Source organism: Chaetomium strumarium, assembly GCF_033439665.1.
Source record: "Chaetomium strumarium strain CBS 333.67 chromosome Unknown B0T15scaffold_8, whole genome shotgun sequence".
In the NCBI taxonomy this organism is placed as follows: Eukaryota; Fungi; Ascomycota; class Sordariomycetes; order Sordariales; family Chaetomiaceae; genus Chaetomium; species Chaetomium strumarium.
In genome coordinates, this window is record NW_026944436.1 from 535,131 (window position 1) to 549,543 (window position 14,413).

Below are 14,413 nucleotides of genomic sequence, written 5' to 3' on the forward strand. Positions count from 1 at the left end.
TAATGCAGGACGAAAGACGAAAAATATCTACGTGCCTAGAAAGCCTCCAACCGCAATATTATCGACGTCCTAGTCCTAGTTTTCCACTGCCTTGTTTACCTTACCCTATCCTAGCGGCTAGGCAAGGAAAACGTACTTCTATCGTACTGCCTTGCATTATAGCCAAGATCATCTGGTTACTAGGTTCCTCGAACTTTCGCCAATCGCGCGATGGCCAAGGCGGAAGGAAACGCCCGGAGAAGGGAGGCCTCGAGGAGATATTGTGCCGCTATAGATTACAACCGTGACTTAATGCCGTATGATTCAAAGGGTCGCTGAAGGTTGACTAGGGCGGCTAAACTGCAGATAAGCTTGCCGCTTCCAACTGTCGTCTCGCTTCTAGAACAACCAGTAAGAAACGACCTCTTTCCGAGCTATCTTATATGGGCGGCTGCTCTACCTTATTGTTTTCCTAGGTTTGTACCTGCCTCGCCTCAGATTCAAACGAACGTACGCCATATGGATGGGACTGGCTTGCGTCCAAGGTCGTTATATAGGTAGCAGTGTTGGCCAATTTCTTTGTATGAACCCCTTAGTCCTTGTTTCCTCTTACGGCAGCTGAGCCCTAGTAGGCCTTGTCTCGTCGAGTATTAGACTAGCATATTGACCTCCCTTGGGATTGCTGTAATTGATAAGGCAGACTTGGAAAGGAGTATCTGGGAGGTAGAGACCGGTAAGGGTATTTCGTGATCGAGCCGCCCTGGTAATTGTCTGCCTTGCGCCCTGAGCCGCTAGCAACGAGCTTTCGACTATGGTGTATGCTTCCTGCTTGTACTATATACGGTAGAGGGTCTTCGATTCCCTTGAACCCAATGGCTATGACGGCGAATCCAATTGGCGACGAAGGAAACAGGAGCGGCGACGCCTCGCCGGGCACCGACCTAGACGATAGCATTCATCTGCAGATGACCTGGTTCTCGTAGGCCTCGCCGCCCTGCGGGTCTAGGCTGTTTCTCGTTTTCCCTCCCTGCTTGCCACCTCGCCTCCTATCCCCCGGGGCGTATAATATAGGCGTAGAGCTTTATTTCCATACGCCTCCGACACCAGCCCGCGTAGCCGACCCTCCATTATATAGTAAATGTTCGTCACAGGCTGTACCGCCGGTGTAGTACCTCTATAATGCTACGTATGAACGATGCTCGAGCCCCTTGATCCTTTCGTATCGTATACGCTTGCTTTGCGTTGCCGTGGCGAGGCATTCTTCTTGCGGTTTGGGTCGACCTAGAGGTGCCGGAATCCAAGAGGTTGTCGGAATATATTCAGTCATAGAAGTAGTTACTATTTAGTATCCATTTAGGCTATGCTTTCGGTCTTTCGCAATTCGGTTCTACTCGAGAAGTGTTTATACTCCAGCCTAATGCAACCAATGGCTCTCGCAGTTTAAACATTCATAGGACCGGGACTTGAGTGACGATAGATTACGTGTCATAGGTAGTTTATATGGGGCAAGGAAGGATCGGGGCGTGTCCAATAGCGGTCCTAGCAGTGGGGTCCGAGCAGTAACCCTATATATATGGTTGGCTATTGGTTTTAGCGGTCCGCAGTCTCAAAGGGCAATTTTGGCCGGGCTCACTCTAGCTTAGTTCCACCAGGCTCACTCTGGCTCAGCTCCACCAGGCTCACCTTTGCTCAGGTTAAAGCAGCCGCAGCTCAGGACAATGCACAACAACGGAAATCGCTGAGGGCAACTTTTGGGGAATGCATTGGCCTGTAGACCTAGTATCCCAATCTCCTACTAGAACTATAGCGGAGATCACACTACGAGGTTTTCCGTACAAGAACATAACATGCCCCTCATACCATCCCACATCACCCACCCCGAGAGCGACTCGGATGTGCTTGATCCAGATGCACCTGTACCGGTACTAGTAGCTCACAGTAGCTCCGTCTCGAAGCTCTTCATCTTGATCTCGCCGCCAAGCGCCTTCGTGGCAAAGTTGAAGACGCCGTATCTGTACCCCGAAAAGTACCGCCACGAGTTGGTCATGGCAAACAGCTGTCCCAACCTGGTGAAGGTCTTCCCGTCAAGACTATACGCGAACATCGCGGTCCGAGCCGTGTTAGTGTTAAACCCAGGGGTGATGTCCGCCTCGATCCTCAACCAAACCTCCTGGGCGCTACCGAGAGTTGGCCCGGTGGCAGCAACCGTGCCCGTGGACGACGTCGTCCAGGTTCCTTCGGCGAGCCGCAGATTATTCACCATGACAACGCGCGCGTTACCTCCTTCCTTCCACACGCCGATGTACGCGGCCTGGTCGCGGAACAGCACCGCCCCGGCCCTATCACCGTCCCGCATCCTGCTCACGTCCAACCTGAATGTCCCCATCGACTTCGGCCCCGTGATCCTCCGCGTCAGCGTGTTCCGCGCGGCAAACAAATCCCCCGTCACGCTCGCCGTCCGTAACACCAACCCCCCGCCACCCTCGCCCTCCTCCTCCAGCTCCCACTTCGCATCATCCGGGTTATGGTTCCACTCCCAGTGATGGCTCAACTCGCCACCTTTGAACTCATCCCTCTGCATTTGCACCCCCGCATTCCCACTGTTTCCAGTACTTCCTACCGGCAGCGGATAACTCTTCCCCCACGCCCCTCCTTCATCCCTCACGACCTCCGGCCACCCATCCTCATCCCACCTTAGCGGCGCCACCACGGGGATCCTCCCGCCGGGATACGCATCCATAAACGCGACATAATACCATTTACCCCCGGGTGTATCCACAATCCCGCCCTGGTGCGCAAACCCGGCATCGCCAATCGGTCCCGGGATACGATCGACCAGCACGCGGGCCTCGTACGGACCGAAGGGATTTCCACTTGTCGATTTGAGCACCCACTCGGCCGACGCGGGTTGCGTGACCAGGATGTAGTAGGTGCCGTTCACCCTGTACATGCGCGCGCCTTCGATGTAGGCGTTGTTGGGCGCCGTGTAGACGGCTTGGCTGCGGACTTGGGCCAGGCCGTCCTTGGAGAGCTGCGCGACGTGGATGGTGGTTTTGCCGTGCGCTATGTACATTGTGTCGTCCTCGTCGATGAGGAGGCCGCTGTCGTAGTAGCATGTTGGGAGCGGAGGGTGGGGGGTCCAGGTCCAGGACGGTGAGGTGCTGGTGGAGGAGGTGTTGTTGTTGATGCGGCCGGTCCAGAGGTAGGTTCTGTTGGACTCGACGCAGCCGTACCAGTAGAACTGGTCGTTGGAGGCGCGGTAGCGGAGGGTTGACGCCCAGATGCCCTTGACGTAGGCGCCTGGCGTGCCGTTGGGGAGGTCATACTGGGGGCCGAAATTGAGTCGGGGCACGGAGTGCGTGACGGGGGTCCAGTTGACGAGGTCGTGGGATTGCAAGATCGGAGCTCCCGGGGAGTAGGCGAAGGTGGAGGACGAGTAGTAGAACACGGACCCGACTCGGAATACGTCCAGGTCCGGGTAGTCCTCCCAGAGCACCGGGTTCGTGAATGTCGCGGCGCGGGGGCTGGCCGCGGCGTGTCGGGCGGGTGATGCGTCGGCGGTGGCGAGGAGACATAGAAGAAGAGAGAAGAGTCGTTCCATGGTGAACAGGCCTCGGGGACTCAACGGGGGCTATGAAACTGTAGTGGGCATCTATCGAAGTGGCAGTTGGATGCCTCTTGTGCTACCTTTTTGGCATCATCTTTACTTGTGTTGTGGCTTCTACTAGCCTTATATCGTTTGAGTCGTCGGGAGCTAGGTAACAGTCCTTGATGCGTCATTGGCGCAATATTTGTGTTTGAAGAGCCCTGACTGCACCTTAGCCAAGAATACCCGGTAGATGTCGATCTGGGGAGTTGGGTCGTATTGGAGGGGGGCTCACAAGCGCGCCAATCCGGTATGTATCCGTGAACGAAATGATCCACCACCGTGCCTTGGGACAGCGGACGACAAGATGGTGAGTCGTGATATTCGTTTTCAGGCTAGGGCTACCAAACGTATGATGCTCTTGCAATCATAGTAGTACTGAAAGCCCGGTCCTCTACCTACACAACTTTGACTACATGACACGGTGCTGGGCGCCTTCGAAATCTGATGGAGCGCCCATCAAAACCGTCAGCGACTAGGGTTTCATGATCCCCCCAGTCTTCCCCAGTCTCACCAGGCTCTTCCTCATCAGAGTCAAACGGATGTATGTTGAGTCCGAAGGTCCTATCCATCGTCCCAACGAAATAGTGCGTGTTCCCAAAGTAACCGACTCGCATGTAACTTCCATCGTTGCTGCTCGCCACGCCGGGTTCGGTCGACCGCACCATCATCACCAGGCTGTCCACTTTGAACAACTCCTGCTGATGGGCCCCAACTGCGCCAATCCCAGTGACCATCATGGGCAGCAACCACATCTGGAAATTGCCAGGCTGCTCGAGCACTATGTCAGCGATGAATTCTCCCTTGATGTCGGTTCTCACTTCGCCATCAATTTCGTAGATAGTCTTCTCTTTTTCTCGGGCAATGATCGCAAACGCATATAGCTTCCTCGTACCCATCTTTTACCTGGGCCATGTTGTCCCCGTAAGATGGAGTCGCCCAACTTCACATCTCTCTTAGCCACGCTCAAACCTCCACCCCTCAACCCGCTCAACCCCATAACTAATCTCCAACACCCCCCTCGCAAACTCATCCACCTCCTCCCACCTCCCCTGCCTCAAGATCTTCCACGCTTCCAGGCTCTGCACCATCACCCAAGGCGACAAGCCCCGTGCTACATCCCCTTCCTTACTAGTACCAGTAGTACTACTAGTACCTTCCATAGTGTGACACATCCTAGTATCCCGCAGGATACCCATCCATTCAAACCCACTTTTAGCATCCCACAACCCAGACAGCGCAGTAAATGCCGCGCCGCCGGGGCAGGCCGACCAGCCCTGTTTAAGCGTGCGGTAGACCGACTGCATGAAGGTGGCGGCGAGGTAGATGCGGCGGATGGATTCGGCTGTGACCCAGGTGCGCCAGAGGAGTGGCGGTTGCATCTCGGAACCATGTGGGAGAGCGAAAGGGTTCTGGCTCTGGGCCAGGTTTGGGTCTGGGTTTAGGGGGTTGTTTGCTGTTGTTGTTCTCGGTTGTCCTGGTATGCTACCAGTGCTAGTGATATCATTGAAAACGGTCATAGGCAGTTGGGTGAGCTCGGGACTGTCGTCCTGGGTAGTATGTTGCAGAATGCAGTCAAGTCGCGCACTATCCAGCATCTGGATGGCCCAAGCGTCGAGGATATCCATGTGGCACTCGGCCTGGGCCCGGGCGCGGATGTCGCCATCAAAGAGCCGGATCAACTGGTATACGAACAAGGCCTGAGTGCGAGCAAGGTGGGCGAGCGTGTCGACGAGAATACACGGCGAGAGGTTGTCGCTGTTGCTGCAGACTTGCTGTAGTGGTACTGGCTGCGACTGAATAAGCCGACTGCAGCGCTCTTCCATGATGCGCAAGGCGGCTTGCCTCGCACCACTGGCGGCGGACGCCGTATTGTAAGCGGCCAGACTGGTGTAATTATGCCTCCTCCACACACGCGGGCATCCAGCTGCGGTACAGCTCTCTATGCATGAGCGGGCTGTGACCTTCGCGAACCCAGGTCTCGGCCCAGCTCTTCAGCTTGTTGATGAAGTGCGGCAACGTCTCCTCGCCCAGGGCAGGCTCTTCCGCGCATAATCCGTGCTGAGGTACCCAGGAAGGCGGGGAGAGGAACCAGCGGTAGTCGGCGGCGACAGTTGCATCGGCTGCGGCGGAAGAGGAATCTTGAGGGACAGCCGTCTCGGTACTTTTCCCGCCTTGAGTGGATATGATGGTGGCTTCGCCAGCAGCTCCTGGATTATCCATCGTAGCATAGACCCCTCGCCGTGGCTTGTAGATGCAACTGACGCCTCTGTCTACGCATCGTATGCAGCAAGGGATTGTCTTGTCACACCTTCGCTTGGCCTTTGCGCACGGAATGCACGTCCGCTGGCGGCGGCTCCGCATCGGTGCCGCAGTTGATGTTGATGGGTAGCCGCTAAGTGAAGCCATGGAAAAGGGATAGCTTGTTTCGGAGGTGAGAAGGGCCAATATTCGATGCCGGGTTGCCAAAACAAAAATGGCGGGAGCGTATTGCGGGTTTGATGCGGACTTCTTGCGGGCTTTTGCGGGTTTCTTTGGCGGAAGTCGGAAGAAAGGCTTGGCAGGTGAGATCCCCCTTTCCCTTTGTCTCGTCTCGACATTGACTGCCGGCTTCTTGGTGGCTGCTCACTCATATGGACAACCTGCAAGATTTGGGCGGAAAGCCTGCGGATACCTGCGGATAGTATCATCATAAATGAAAGACCACCGAAAGCCATTTCAGGTGACAAGTCAATAAAGCAACGCTTGCCTACTTGAACTTTCGGCAAGTTCAAGCAGTCTTAGACAGACCCTGTAATGCAATGCCACCGACTAACGTTACCAAGTTCAGACGCTTACCTAATGATCCTGTGAGCAGAGAGATTCCATACTACTAGTAGTTTAGGTACTAGTAGTACCTGTAGTACTTCACTTAGCCGACTGATCCGTGTCCTCCTTCTTGTTTTCCACCGCCGTGGCACCTTCCGTGTCCTCTTTCACATCGACGCCCTCTACCTTCTGCTCTTCCTTCGTCTCCCACTTTGGATACCAGTACTCAGGCAGTGCCGCCCTAGCTCCCTCAACGGTAACGATCTTCAGCACACTTCCGCCCTCGTACTTTACGAGCGCCCTGCGGTCACCACTGCCGGACCCGACCACGTCGATGATCTTCTTCAGAAGTCCAGCCAGCATGGAGAGATGCTTCTGGTTTCTGGTTTCCCACTGCGCAAGGTCCCTGGTCATATCTCTGAGCCGCACGTCATCGAATACGCCCCGCCGGTGATAGCCAACAACCAGGCGCGGAGTCTGCGAGATCCAGAGCTGCGGCGAAACATCCGCCATGTCGAGCGCACGGTGGGACGCTCGAGTCTTGATCTCCAGAGTCGTCGACAAATCCACCGCATTGCCTTGTTCCTCAATGCTGAGCATCCCGGGATATTTGATGGCGACTCCCGGCTTGGAGATGGCCAGTTTCTTCATCGCATCGCCGAGGTCGTCCGCAACGTCCACCGCAGCCTTTTTGTCATGGACGTAGCCGTCAACCTCATGCCGGACGATGCACCGCAGCCCGCCAAAAGCGTACGAAACAATCCTGTGGTGGCCGGCACTGTCACTCTGGCCCTTGGTGTATGCCTTCTCAAAACTGTGGCCGTAGCCGCGGAAGCCCTGGATGGTCTCCGTGGTCCTCTCCTCCACGCGCGTGAACAAAGCGGTCTTCTTGCCAGCCACCTCGACGCGGATCTGAAACGGGTCGGTGGACGACCCTTGCACGAAGCGCAGGAGCTTGCGGATGTTGTTCCGATCCGTGACGAGATCCACATCTCCGATGTTGAAATCTGGGTGCTCCGTGTAGAGGGCGAGGAAGAGCGGCTCCAGCGGAGAGCGCGGGTTGCGAGCGGCGTTCTGATCGATGTAGACCGTGCCGGCATCGGGAGTCAGCTTCGGGGCGTGGGAGGGCGGCGACCAACGAGGGGGCCCGCCTTTTTGAGAGTCAGTGGCTAAGGTACCAAGTAATGGCTTATCACCATGAAAGTTGCCAGGGGAGGCGCCTTACCAGGAACCGAGATCGTTGCCGCTGGCCTCTCGAGCCAGTTGTAAGAGGCAAGGTGCTGAACCCCAGTTATTTTGCCATCGGGGGCCGAAAGGCTAGCTAGCTCTGAATGAGACAGGGAGGTGATGGTGCTGGAAGCCATCTTCGGGTCGGTAAAGAGAAGTGCCAGTGATGATAGTTGAGTGGAATTTTGGAGTTCAGAAGTGAAAGTCTGATGAGGAAAAAATGAGAGGTTCGAAGGGAATGTTTTCCTTTCTGACTCGGTTAAATACCGATACCTAAACAGAAGTGTAGTGATACATGTGTATGCCTCCTTCGCTGTAGGCCTCAGTTTGGTTTGCTGCCTGCCTCACAATTTCTTTGTTCACGCAATCAGCCCAGTTACCGTAATTTGTGTATCGACTCGAAACCCATCATTGGCCCGCCCGCCGTGTGTTACACACCGTCTCTACGTCGATGCAAACGGTCTAGGAGGCCGTTCCCCGCCATCTCTTGCCAGACGCAACAACTCTCTGTTTGGCACCGCGTCCCACAACTCCTCCCATACCCTTTGCAATCGAGCCTTACTGAAGGGTAGGTCGCGTTTGACCTCATCGGCGGAAGATCGGTGTCTCCACACTCAACACGCAATCCTCTCACCGCCGTACCTCGAGCGATAGCTGACTGTCGCCATGCCCGACGTAAGCGCCCGCCGCTCTGAGCCAGTTCCGTGGATACGTATTGAGCATAACGAGTAGGGCGATCAGACCATCGACGGAGATTACGAATACACCGACTATCACATCTTCCCTGCTGCTGGGCACGATAGGTTGTTATCTTGGAGGGCTGGAGCGGGGAGTGTGCTCATAGCCGTCCGAGAGGGCAGACCGCGAAGAACGGATACAGAACAAGATGATGTGCTCGTTCCTCAAGGGAATAGGGTGATGGTTATGCAGGCAACAGTTAGATTAGTGACGAAGAGTGCCTAAGGAAACAGAGATCGGTGCAGTCTATAACCCATTTCAATGTCCAGCATCACGATCCGCAACCAGGACCAGTGATCGGGTGGTTTTGGGGTATGGGATGACATCCTCGATACCGTATGATGGACAGTACCTCCAGAACTGGGACTGTGCCGACAACAAGCTGGGCTGGAGCTGGGGGGCTTACCAGCATTCGCTGGTGGCCATGGTCTACTTCCATGAAAGACCGACATCCGCGGCTTCCAACTCGGCTGCAACCATAACGGTCTGATGAAGCTGCTCAAGGTTAAGAGCGCGGTGGAGAAGGTATGGGGGGAGGCCGAGTAGGAGATTCGCGCTGAGGAATAACCGGGGACGTAGACAGACCCGAACCAAGCGAGCAGTCGCGGAAAGGAGAGGAAGGCAAGGGAGTTCAAATTGCTGGACCGAATGGGTCATGGAGGAATTGAGCAGTCTTAAAGGAGGCAGTCTCAATGTCGACGCGGCAAATAGTGGATGTCGTTGAGGTAGAACATTAACGACCATGATGTTACAACTGTATAGTACATGCTGTGGCTTTCGAGGGATCCATCGAGTTTTCTTTATGATGCCATCAAGCTCTGGTAAGAGCAGCGATGGTTGAATCTCCAGCAAGTGCCGTGGTGTCCCACAATCACCTTACCTGGGCAACTAATGCAATGCAGCGCTGCAGTTGGACGGGTTTGTCTGCAGGTCTCTTGGGGAACCGGCACACAGGCAAACAAATTCCGAACTGTAATCCTGCCTTTTTTCCAACATCTTGCACAACAGACACTTACTTCAAGCCCTCCCAGTGTACATCAAGATCTGACACCTTCCTTCCAGATACTGGAATAACTCAACCGTCTGTGTCCAATCGAGTTTCTCGTTCACCTATGGGAGACAAGAGGCTTGTAGCAGTCAGGGAGCAGCGTCAATGCCATCAACATTCCTAACAGGTTATTTGTCGATCCAGTCATAAGGCTGCCTGCAGCAGAGCAAACAAAACAAGACACCATAAACACCTCAATCCCCGGGTAATACCGCCCACGTAAACTCGCAAATCCCAAGAATGAAACCAACACGTTATTTCCTTGCCGCACCCCAATCAGATCAGAAGATCAGAACAATCCTGCGCCCACGGCAACACCGCCAACAAGCCCGAGAACCAGAGCCCCAATATCCACACTCAAAAGCTCACTGGTACCAGAGGTGCCGTGGTGGCTGTTGCTCAAGGGGACGGTGCTGCCACCACTGCGGAATGCACCGCGCGATCCACTCACCCCCCCTTTCCTGGCCTCCAGGACGTTCGGTGCAGCCGTCGAATCTCTCCCGCTCACGTGGCGTTCGGAAGTTGTGCTCTCATGACTGTGGGTGCCTGCTACTTTGCGTGCAGCAACAGTGGCGTTTGCGGCATTGTTGGCGTCTGGGGCTGGAACTTGTGCCGCGGCTGCGAGGGCGGCGAGGGAGAGTAGTGCTGTGGTGTACTTCATCTTTGCGGTTTTGTGATGTGTTGTGGGTTTGGTGATGGATCTGTGATATTTACTTGTAACGGAGTCAAAGTGGTGGTTGCTTCTTGAAGATCGGCTCTGCTGACTGGGTGTTTGGGAGTGGGATGAGGATGTTTGAGGTGGAGCTAAATCATCTTCGCCCCTTTTATACTTTGATCCTATGCACCTCGCACGCTCTAAATGATCAACCTACCAAGCAGACCGAAACACTCATCGGACTATGGATCTGTCCATCCCCTTTTCCATTTGCTTCTAACATGGTCCGGGTACGATTCTCTAGACCAGGTGACCGGATCGCGGACCGTCTGCAAACGATGAGTTAAAACTTGTAGGATTCCGGTTGCCGACACGAACGCCTTTTCACCGAGGTCTGTCAACATAGCTGTTTTGGTGACCGACTGTTTCAGGCCGTGATCAGTGGCAGGCCGGGCCATGGGTCGCGCCATCGAGTCGGAAGACGTAGACCCATGCTCGGATCAACTGATGCTGGGCGATCACCCGCGACCGACTTCACGGCCTAAGACTTTCTCGGAGGTGCCGCATCGAATCTAGGAAGAACATTTCGTTTCAAAACCTTGCTATCTCCAAAACCCTGATCACCGTCTTGGTGTTTGTGGATCTTCGGACCGGCTGCGCGGAGACGGAACGGGGCCGTGAGTGGGCCGGCCGTTTCAGACTCAGACCCACTTTTTCAGCCGATCCCCGAGTCCGATCCCCGGCCAGGTGCCGATGGAAGTTTTCCGAACCCGCCAAATGCTTTGTGATAATGACCACCACCTACATGAGGTAGTCAGTTCGCCTTCCCAACCGCAGGTCGTGATCTCACAAGATCCGACAACGTATATCGATCGGGACGGCAGGTCTACGTGTTCAGATCAGCCGCAAAGACCTGCCAATACATATCTGAGGTTAATGAACGTTGCGTATCCCTCAAACGACCACCTCGATTCCCCACACATCTCGTGCTAGCACAAACGACCCAATGACCCACGAGAGTTTCAGCTCATCTATCAAACGGTACAACAAGCTGGTCAAAGGCACGTTCTTCCTCTTCCTCTTCCTCTTCCTCTTCCTCTTCCTCGGGATCGCATACGGAATAATCAGTGGGTTCTACGTCTCGACCATCGTCTTGAGTTTGGAGTGGATTGCTGGTACAATACTTTCCGCCGGGTGGGCAATACCTCAATGAGTCTCTCGGGGCCTGCCGTCTACGATTTGTGATGTCTTGGCCTCTTCCAGCTGGCCTCGAGCGAGATGGAACCGCAACTTCAGGAAATGGACACAGTTGTCAATAACTTGCTCCCAACGTGGTCAAGATTAGCCTTTCCGTGTATCAGGGAACCAAAGTTTATGAAGGCAAGTTATGCGCCCCCTCCTTCAGTTTCTTTGCGCAAGTCCGTTCCTTCTTGTTCATCCAGAACTCGCATCCGTTATTATCAACCTTGTTCAACAGCACACTGGCTCTTGTTTAGTGGCAAGGTACTACCCAGATGTTTTGTGGTTTGTGAGTTGTGACTAAGGTAGTACATGTGGAAGGAGCAACCGGCTGTGTGCCCGATCAGTGGACAAGACCGGGTCTGACTGCTGGCGAAAGCTGAGGATTCTTTCGGCATCTTGCAACAACCACGACTAATACCGTCAATGTAACCATTAGTTCGCTCCCTTGGTCGGCTTTAAAGCCGGTTCATCAATAAAGCCACCGGGTAGCTAGATTTCTAGGTATCCTGTTTCCCCTCTTATCCGGTTGTGAACTGGTCCTCGCTCTGCCTTGTGGTCTGACTTGGGGGGAGAAATGGAAGCCCTGCCCAAAAAGGGCACAACCTCCATGTCCTGTCGCTGACCTCTAGCCTGCCTCTAGCACAGGCTTCCCCCTAAAGGGAAGGCCTTCCAGCGTCCACAAAAGCAGGAAGAAGAGGAAGAGTTGATCCTTAGGACAAACGTGGACATGAAAGGGAGCTGTGCTTCAATGAATCCGGAACGAGCAGTGTGTTACGTGAGCATTTACTCAGGACGTATACTCCCGACCATGTGGCCCCCTCACCTTCCTATCCCAGCCCCTGCTGTCTCCGCCATTTCTCCTGCCACCCAGGGAAGAAGGGACTTTCATCGAGCGTCCCAACATCCCAATCCGACGGCACAACTCCTTGCTCCACCTGCTCAGCAGCCCACGCATTCAATGCCTCATTCGCCACCCTCCTCACATGCTCCTCGCACTTATACTCAACCAACTCCTTCTTCCCCTCCCGCAACACAGTCCCCAACAGCGCCGGAACAAACGGCTCGTCCCTCAGCTCCTCCAACCGCGTAAACACAGCCTTGAAGTTAAACACCACCGCCCCACTGACCGGCAACCTCCTAAGAGTCTGCGCATCACATCTCAGCCTGACATCCCTCACCGTCAACCCCACTTCACCACCTTCTTCCCCACTAGTACTATCAGCAACACTAAACCTGCCCCTCCTCCACGCCCTCCCCTCCCTCTCCTCCACAGCAGGCGAAGCAAACATGACCTCCCAATCCTCCAAACTCCACGAGCACCTCGCCACGGGCCCATCCGTCGCCAGCCGCGCAAACCAGCGATCCATACTCATCCCCATCCTACCGGCATCCGGCACCTCCCCATGAATCTCCCGCAGCGGCTTATCACGGTGCTGTGCAATATGCCACCCAACAGAAGAGCATACGGCCGCGGCGCGCAGGTAGTACCGCCCATCGCTCGGGTCGCGGAGCATGAGCGCGTAGTCCTCGGGGATATGCTCGAAGATGACCCGCAAGGGAGGGGTGGTGAGCAGGTTGGTGGTGGTTCCGAGGAGGGCGTTGTGGAAGAGGGTGCGGTCGTCGTCGGCGGAGAGGGAGAAGTGTTGCGGGTAGCGGCGGGTGAGGAACTGGAGGAGGGATTCCATCAGCTCGCGCACGGCCAGGGTGCATGCCGGCGAGGGGGTTTGGAAGAGGATTTCGGAAGGGTGGGCGAGGAGGAGGGATTGGCGGGCTGAGAGGGTGGTGTGGTAGTCCCGCGTTAGCTCGATCCAGAATTTGGGGTCGTATTTCATTAGTGCTGGTCAGGGGGGGTTAAGTTCAATAATAAGACGTTTGAGTAAAGTGATTCGGGAGGGAGAGCTCTCTCTCTCTCTCTGTACGCACCCATGTGCTGGTGGTATTTCCAGCGGAATGGCCTGAACGGTCGGAACACGGCTTTGGAGATGTCCCAGGATGGACTGCATGGCTCGGGGTGGGGGACGCCGCTCAGAAGGGCGTAGTCGGGGAAGCGGCCCAGGAGGTCGACCTCTCGGGTCGATAGCCCGGTCGTCGTGTAGTAGGTGTCCCGTCTGATATTCGACTCCCCTACCGTCGTCGGGAGCGCCTGAGCCCTCAAGACCTCAGCCGGGATCGCAGCTGGCTTGGCACCCATTTCGAATTGGGGAAGCCGGGCAAGGACATGTCGCCGGGACGGGGGAAAATCGAGCAGATATGGAGATTTCGGCTCCCGGATCCCCTTCGGTTGCCGAGGGATGAGTCGGCGAGCTAGCCTAGTTACCAGCAGCAAGATGACCGGAATCACAGCCAATAGGACCAGGTGAATGCGGTCCATGTCCGCGAGCTGGGAGCCTCAACAACAATCTCGCCGCTCCTGCGATCAGGGAAGGTCGCGGGGGCGCTATCTGATTACATATCTAAGGGCCAGTGGCAACTTCCCTGGTAGCCCTGATAAGAGTGTTACCCCTCACGCGGAGTAGGTACTACGTGATCGGGTATTGCGTTAATAAATGAGGGGTGGTCTGTGTTCGAGTGTGCCCAGGATCTGCCACCAAGAGATGAGTTTGGGCCATTTGCTCTGTTTGGGCTCGATAGGCCGTTTCCAACAAAAGAATTGTCTGAGCATCCTCAGAGACAGCCCCACCAGTCTCGAGGGCCACTAGCCCCTGGGACGACATGTTAAGGCGAGTGACCTTAGATGATCTCCACAACCTATGGCTCATGCGTAAAACCAATCGAACTCGACCCAAAGACATCGAAATTAACACGATGTTTCTATTGCGAACTCTCAAACCATCGGACAATGTCCAGCTGGCCACATCGCACCCGCTCGCCCGTCGTTCTGCCTAGCGACTTGCCAACTTCCCCTTAACGATCCAAGCCGGGCCGGCCGTCGCCGCTCCAACATAGCATCCCCATTCAGGTCGATTCTTGTCCATCTCAATGTCCCATCTGAAAGTCTGTAAACTGTTGTGGACATGCATATGATGAAAGGGTCCACGGGAGGTACAGGAACGTAAACAAGCGGACGCAC

The 14,413-nt window shown here is 55.2% G+C and overlaps 5 protein-coding genes across 5 annotated transcripts; 1 reads left to right on the plus strand and 4 right to left on the minus strand.

The window, feature by feature from the left end:
- Positions 1–1,689: 1,689 nt before the first annotated feature.
- On the minus strand, positions 1,690–3,747 carry B0T15DRAFT_544438 (arabinoxylan hydrolase). The gene has a single exon (XM_062870074.1). The coding sequence runs from the start codon at positions 3,578–3,580 to the stop codon at positions 1,913–1,915; it is 1,668 nt and encodes a 555-aa protein (XP_062717497.1). The 5' UTR covers positions 3,581–3,747; the 3' UTR covers positions 1,690–1,912.
- An 834-nt stretch (positions 3,748–4,581) lies between these two features.
- On the minus strand, positions 4,582–6,235 carry B0T15DRAFT_563203 (uncharacterized protein; the record flags this gene model as incomplete). Its single annotated transcript, XM_062870606.1, has 2 exons — positions 4,582–5,479; positions 5,541–6,235. Coding segments are annotated over 2 exons (1,593 nt in total), but the record flags the coding sequence as incomplete, so codon positions are not given.
- Positions 6,236–6,303: 68 nt separating this feature from the next.
- On the minus strand, positions 6,304–7,998 carry B0T15DRAFT_441815 (uncharacterized protein). The gene is made up of 2 exons (XM_062865925.1): positions 7,659–7,998; positions 6,304–7,584 (listed from the first exon to the last, which is right to left on the minus strand). Exons 1-2 carry the CDS (start codon positions 7,795–7,797, stop codon positions 6,533–6,535), a joined length of 1,191 nt encoding a protein of 396 aa, XP_062717499.1. The 5' UTR covers positions 7,798–7,998; the 3' UTR covers positions 6,304–6,532.
- Positions 7,999–8,226: 228 nt separating this feature from the next.
- Positions 8,227–8,725, plus strand: B0T15DRAFT_321842 (uncharacterized protein). Its single transcript, XM_062864060.1, has 2 exons — positions 8,227–8,335; positions 8,393–8,725. The coding sequence occupies exons 1-2, from the start codon at positions 8,327–8,329 to the stop codon at positions 8,621–8,623; spliced, it is 240 nt and encodes a 79-aa protein (XP_062717500.1). The 5' UTR covers positions 8,227–8,326; the 3' UTR covers positions 8,624–8,725.
- A 3,037-nt stretch (positions 8,726–11,762) lies between these two features.
- B0T15DRAFT_544447 (uncharacterized protein) lies at positions 11,763–13,972 on the minus strand. Its single transcript, XM_062870075.1, has 2 exons — positions 13,267–13,972; positions 11,763–13,180 (listed from the first exon to the last, which is right to left on the minus strand). Exons 1-2 carry the CDS (start codon positions 13,712–13,714, stop codon positions 12,171–12,173), a joined length of 1,458 nt encoding a protein of 485 aa, XP_062717501.1. The 5' UTR covers positions 13,715–13,972; the 3' UTR covers positions 11,763–12,170.
- Between the last annotated feature and the right edge of the window lie 441 nt (positions 13,973–14,413).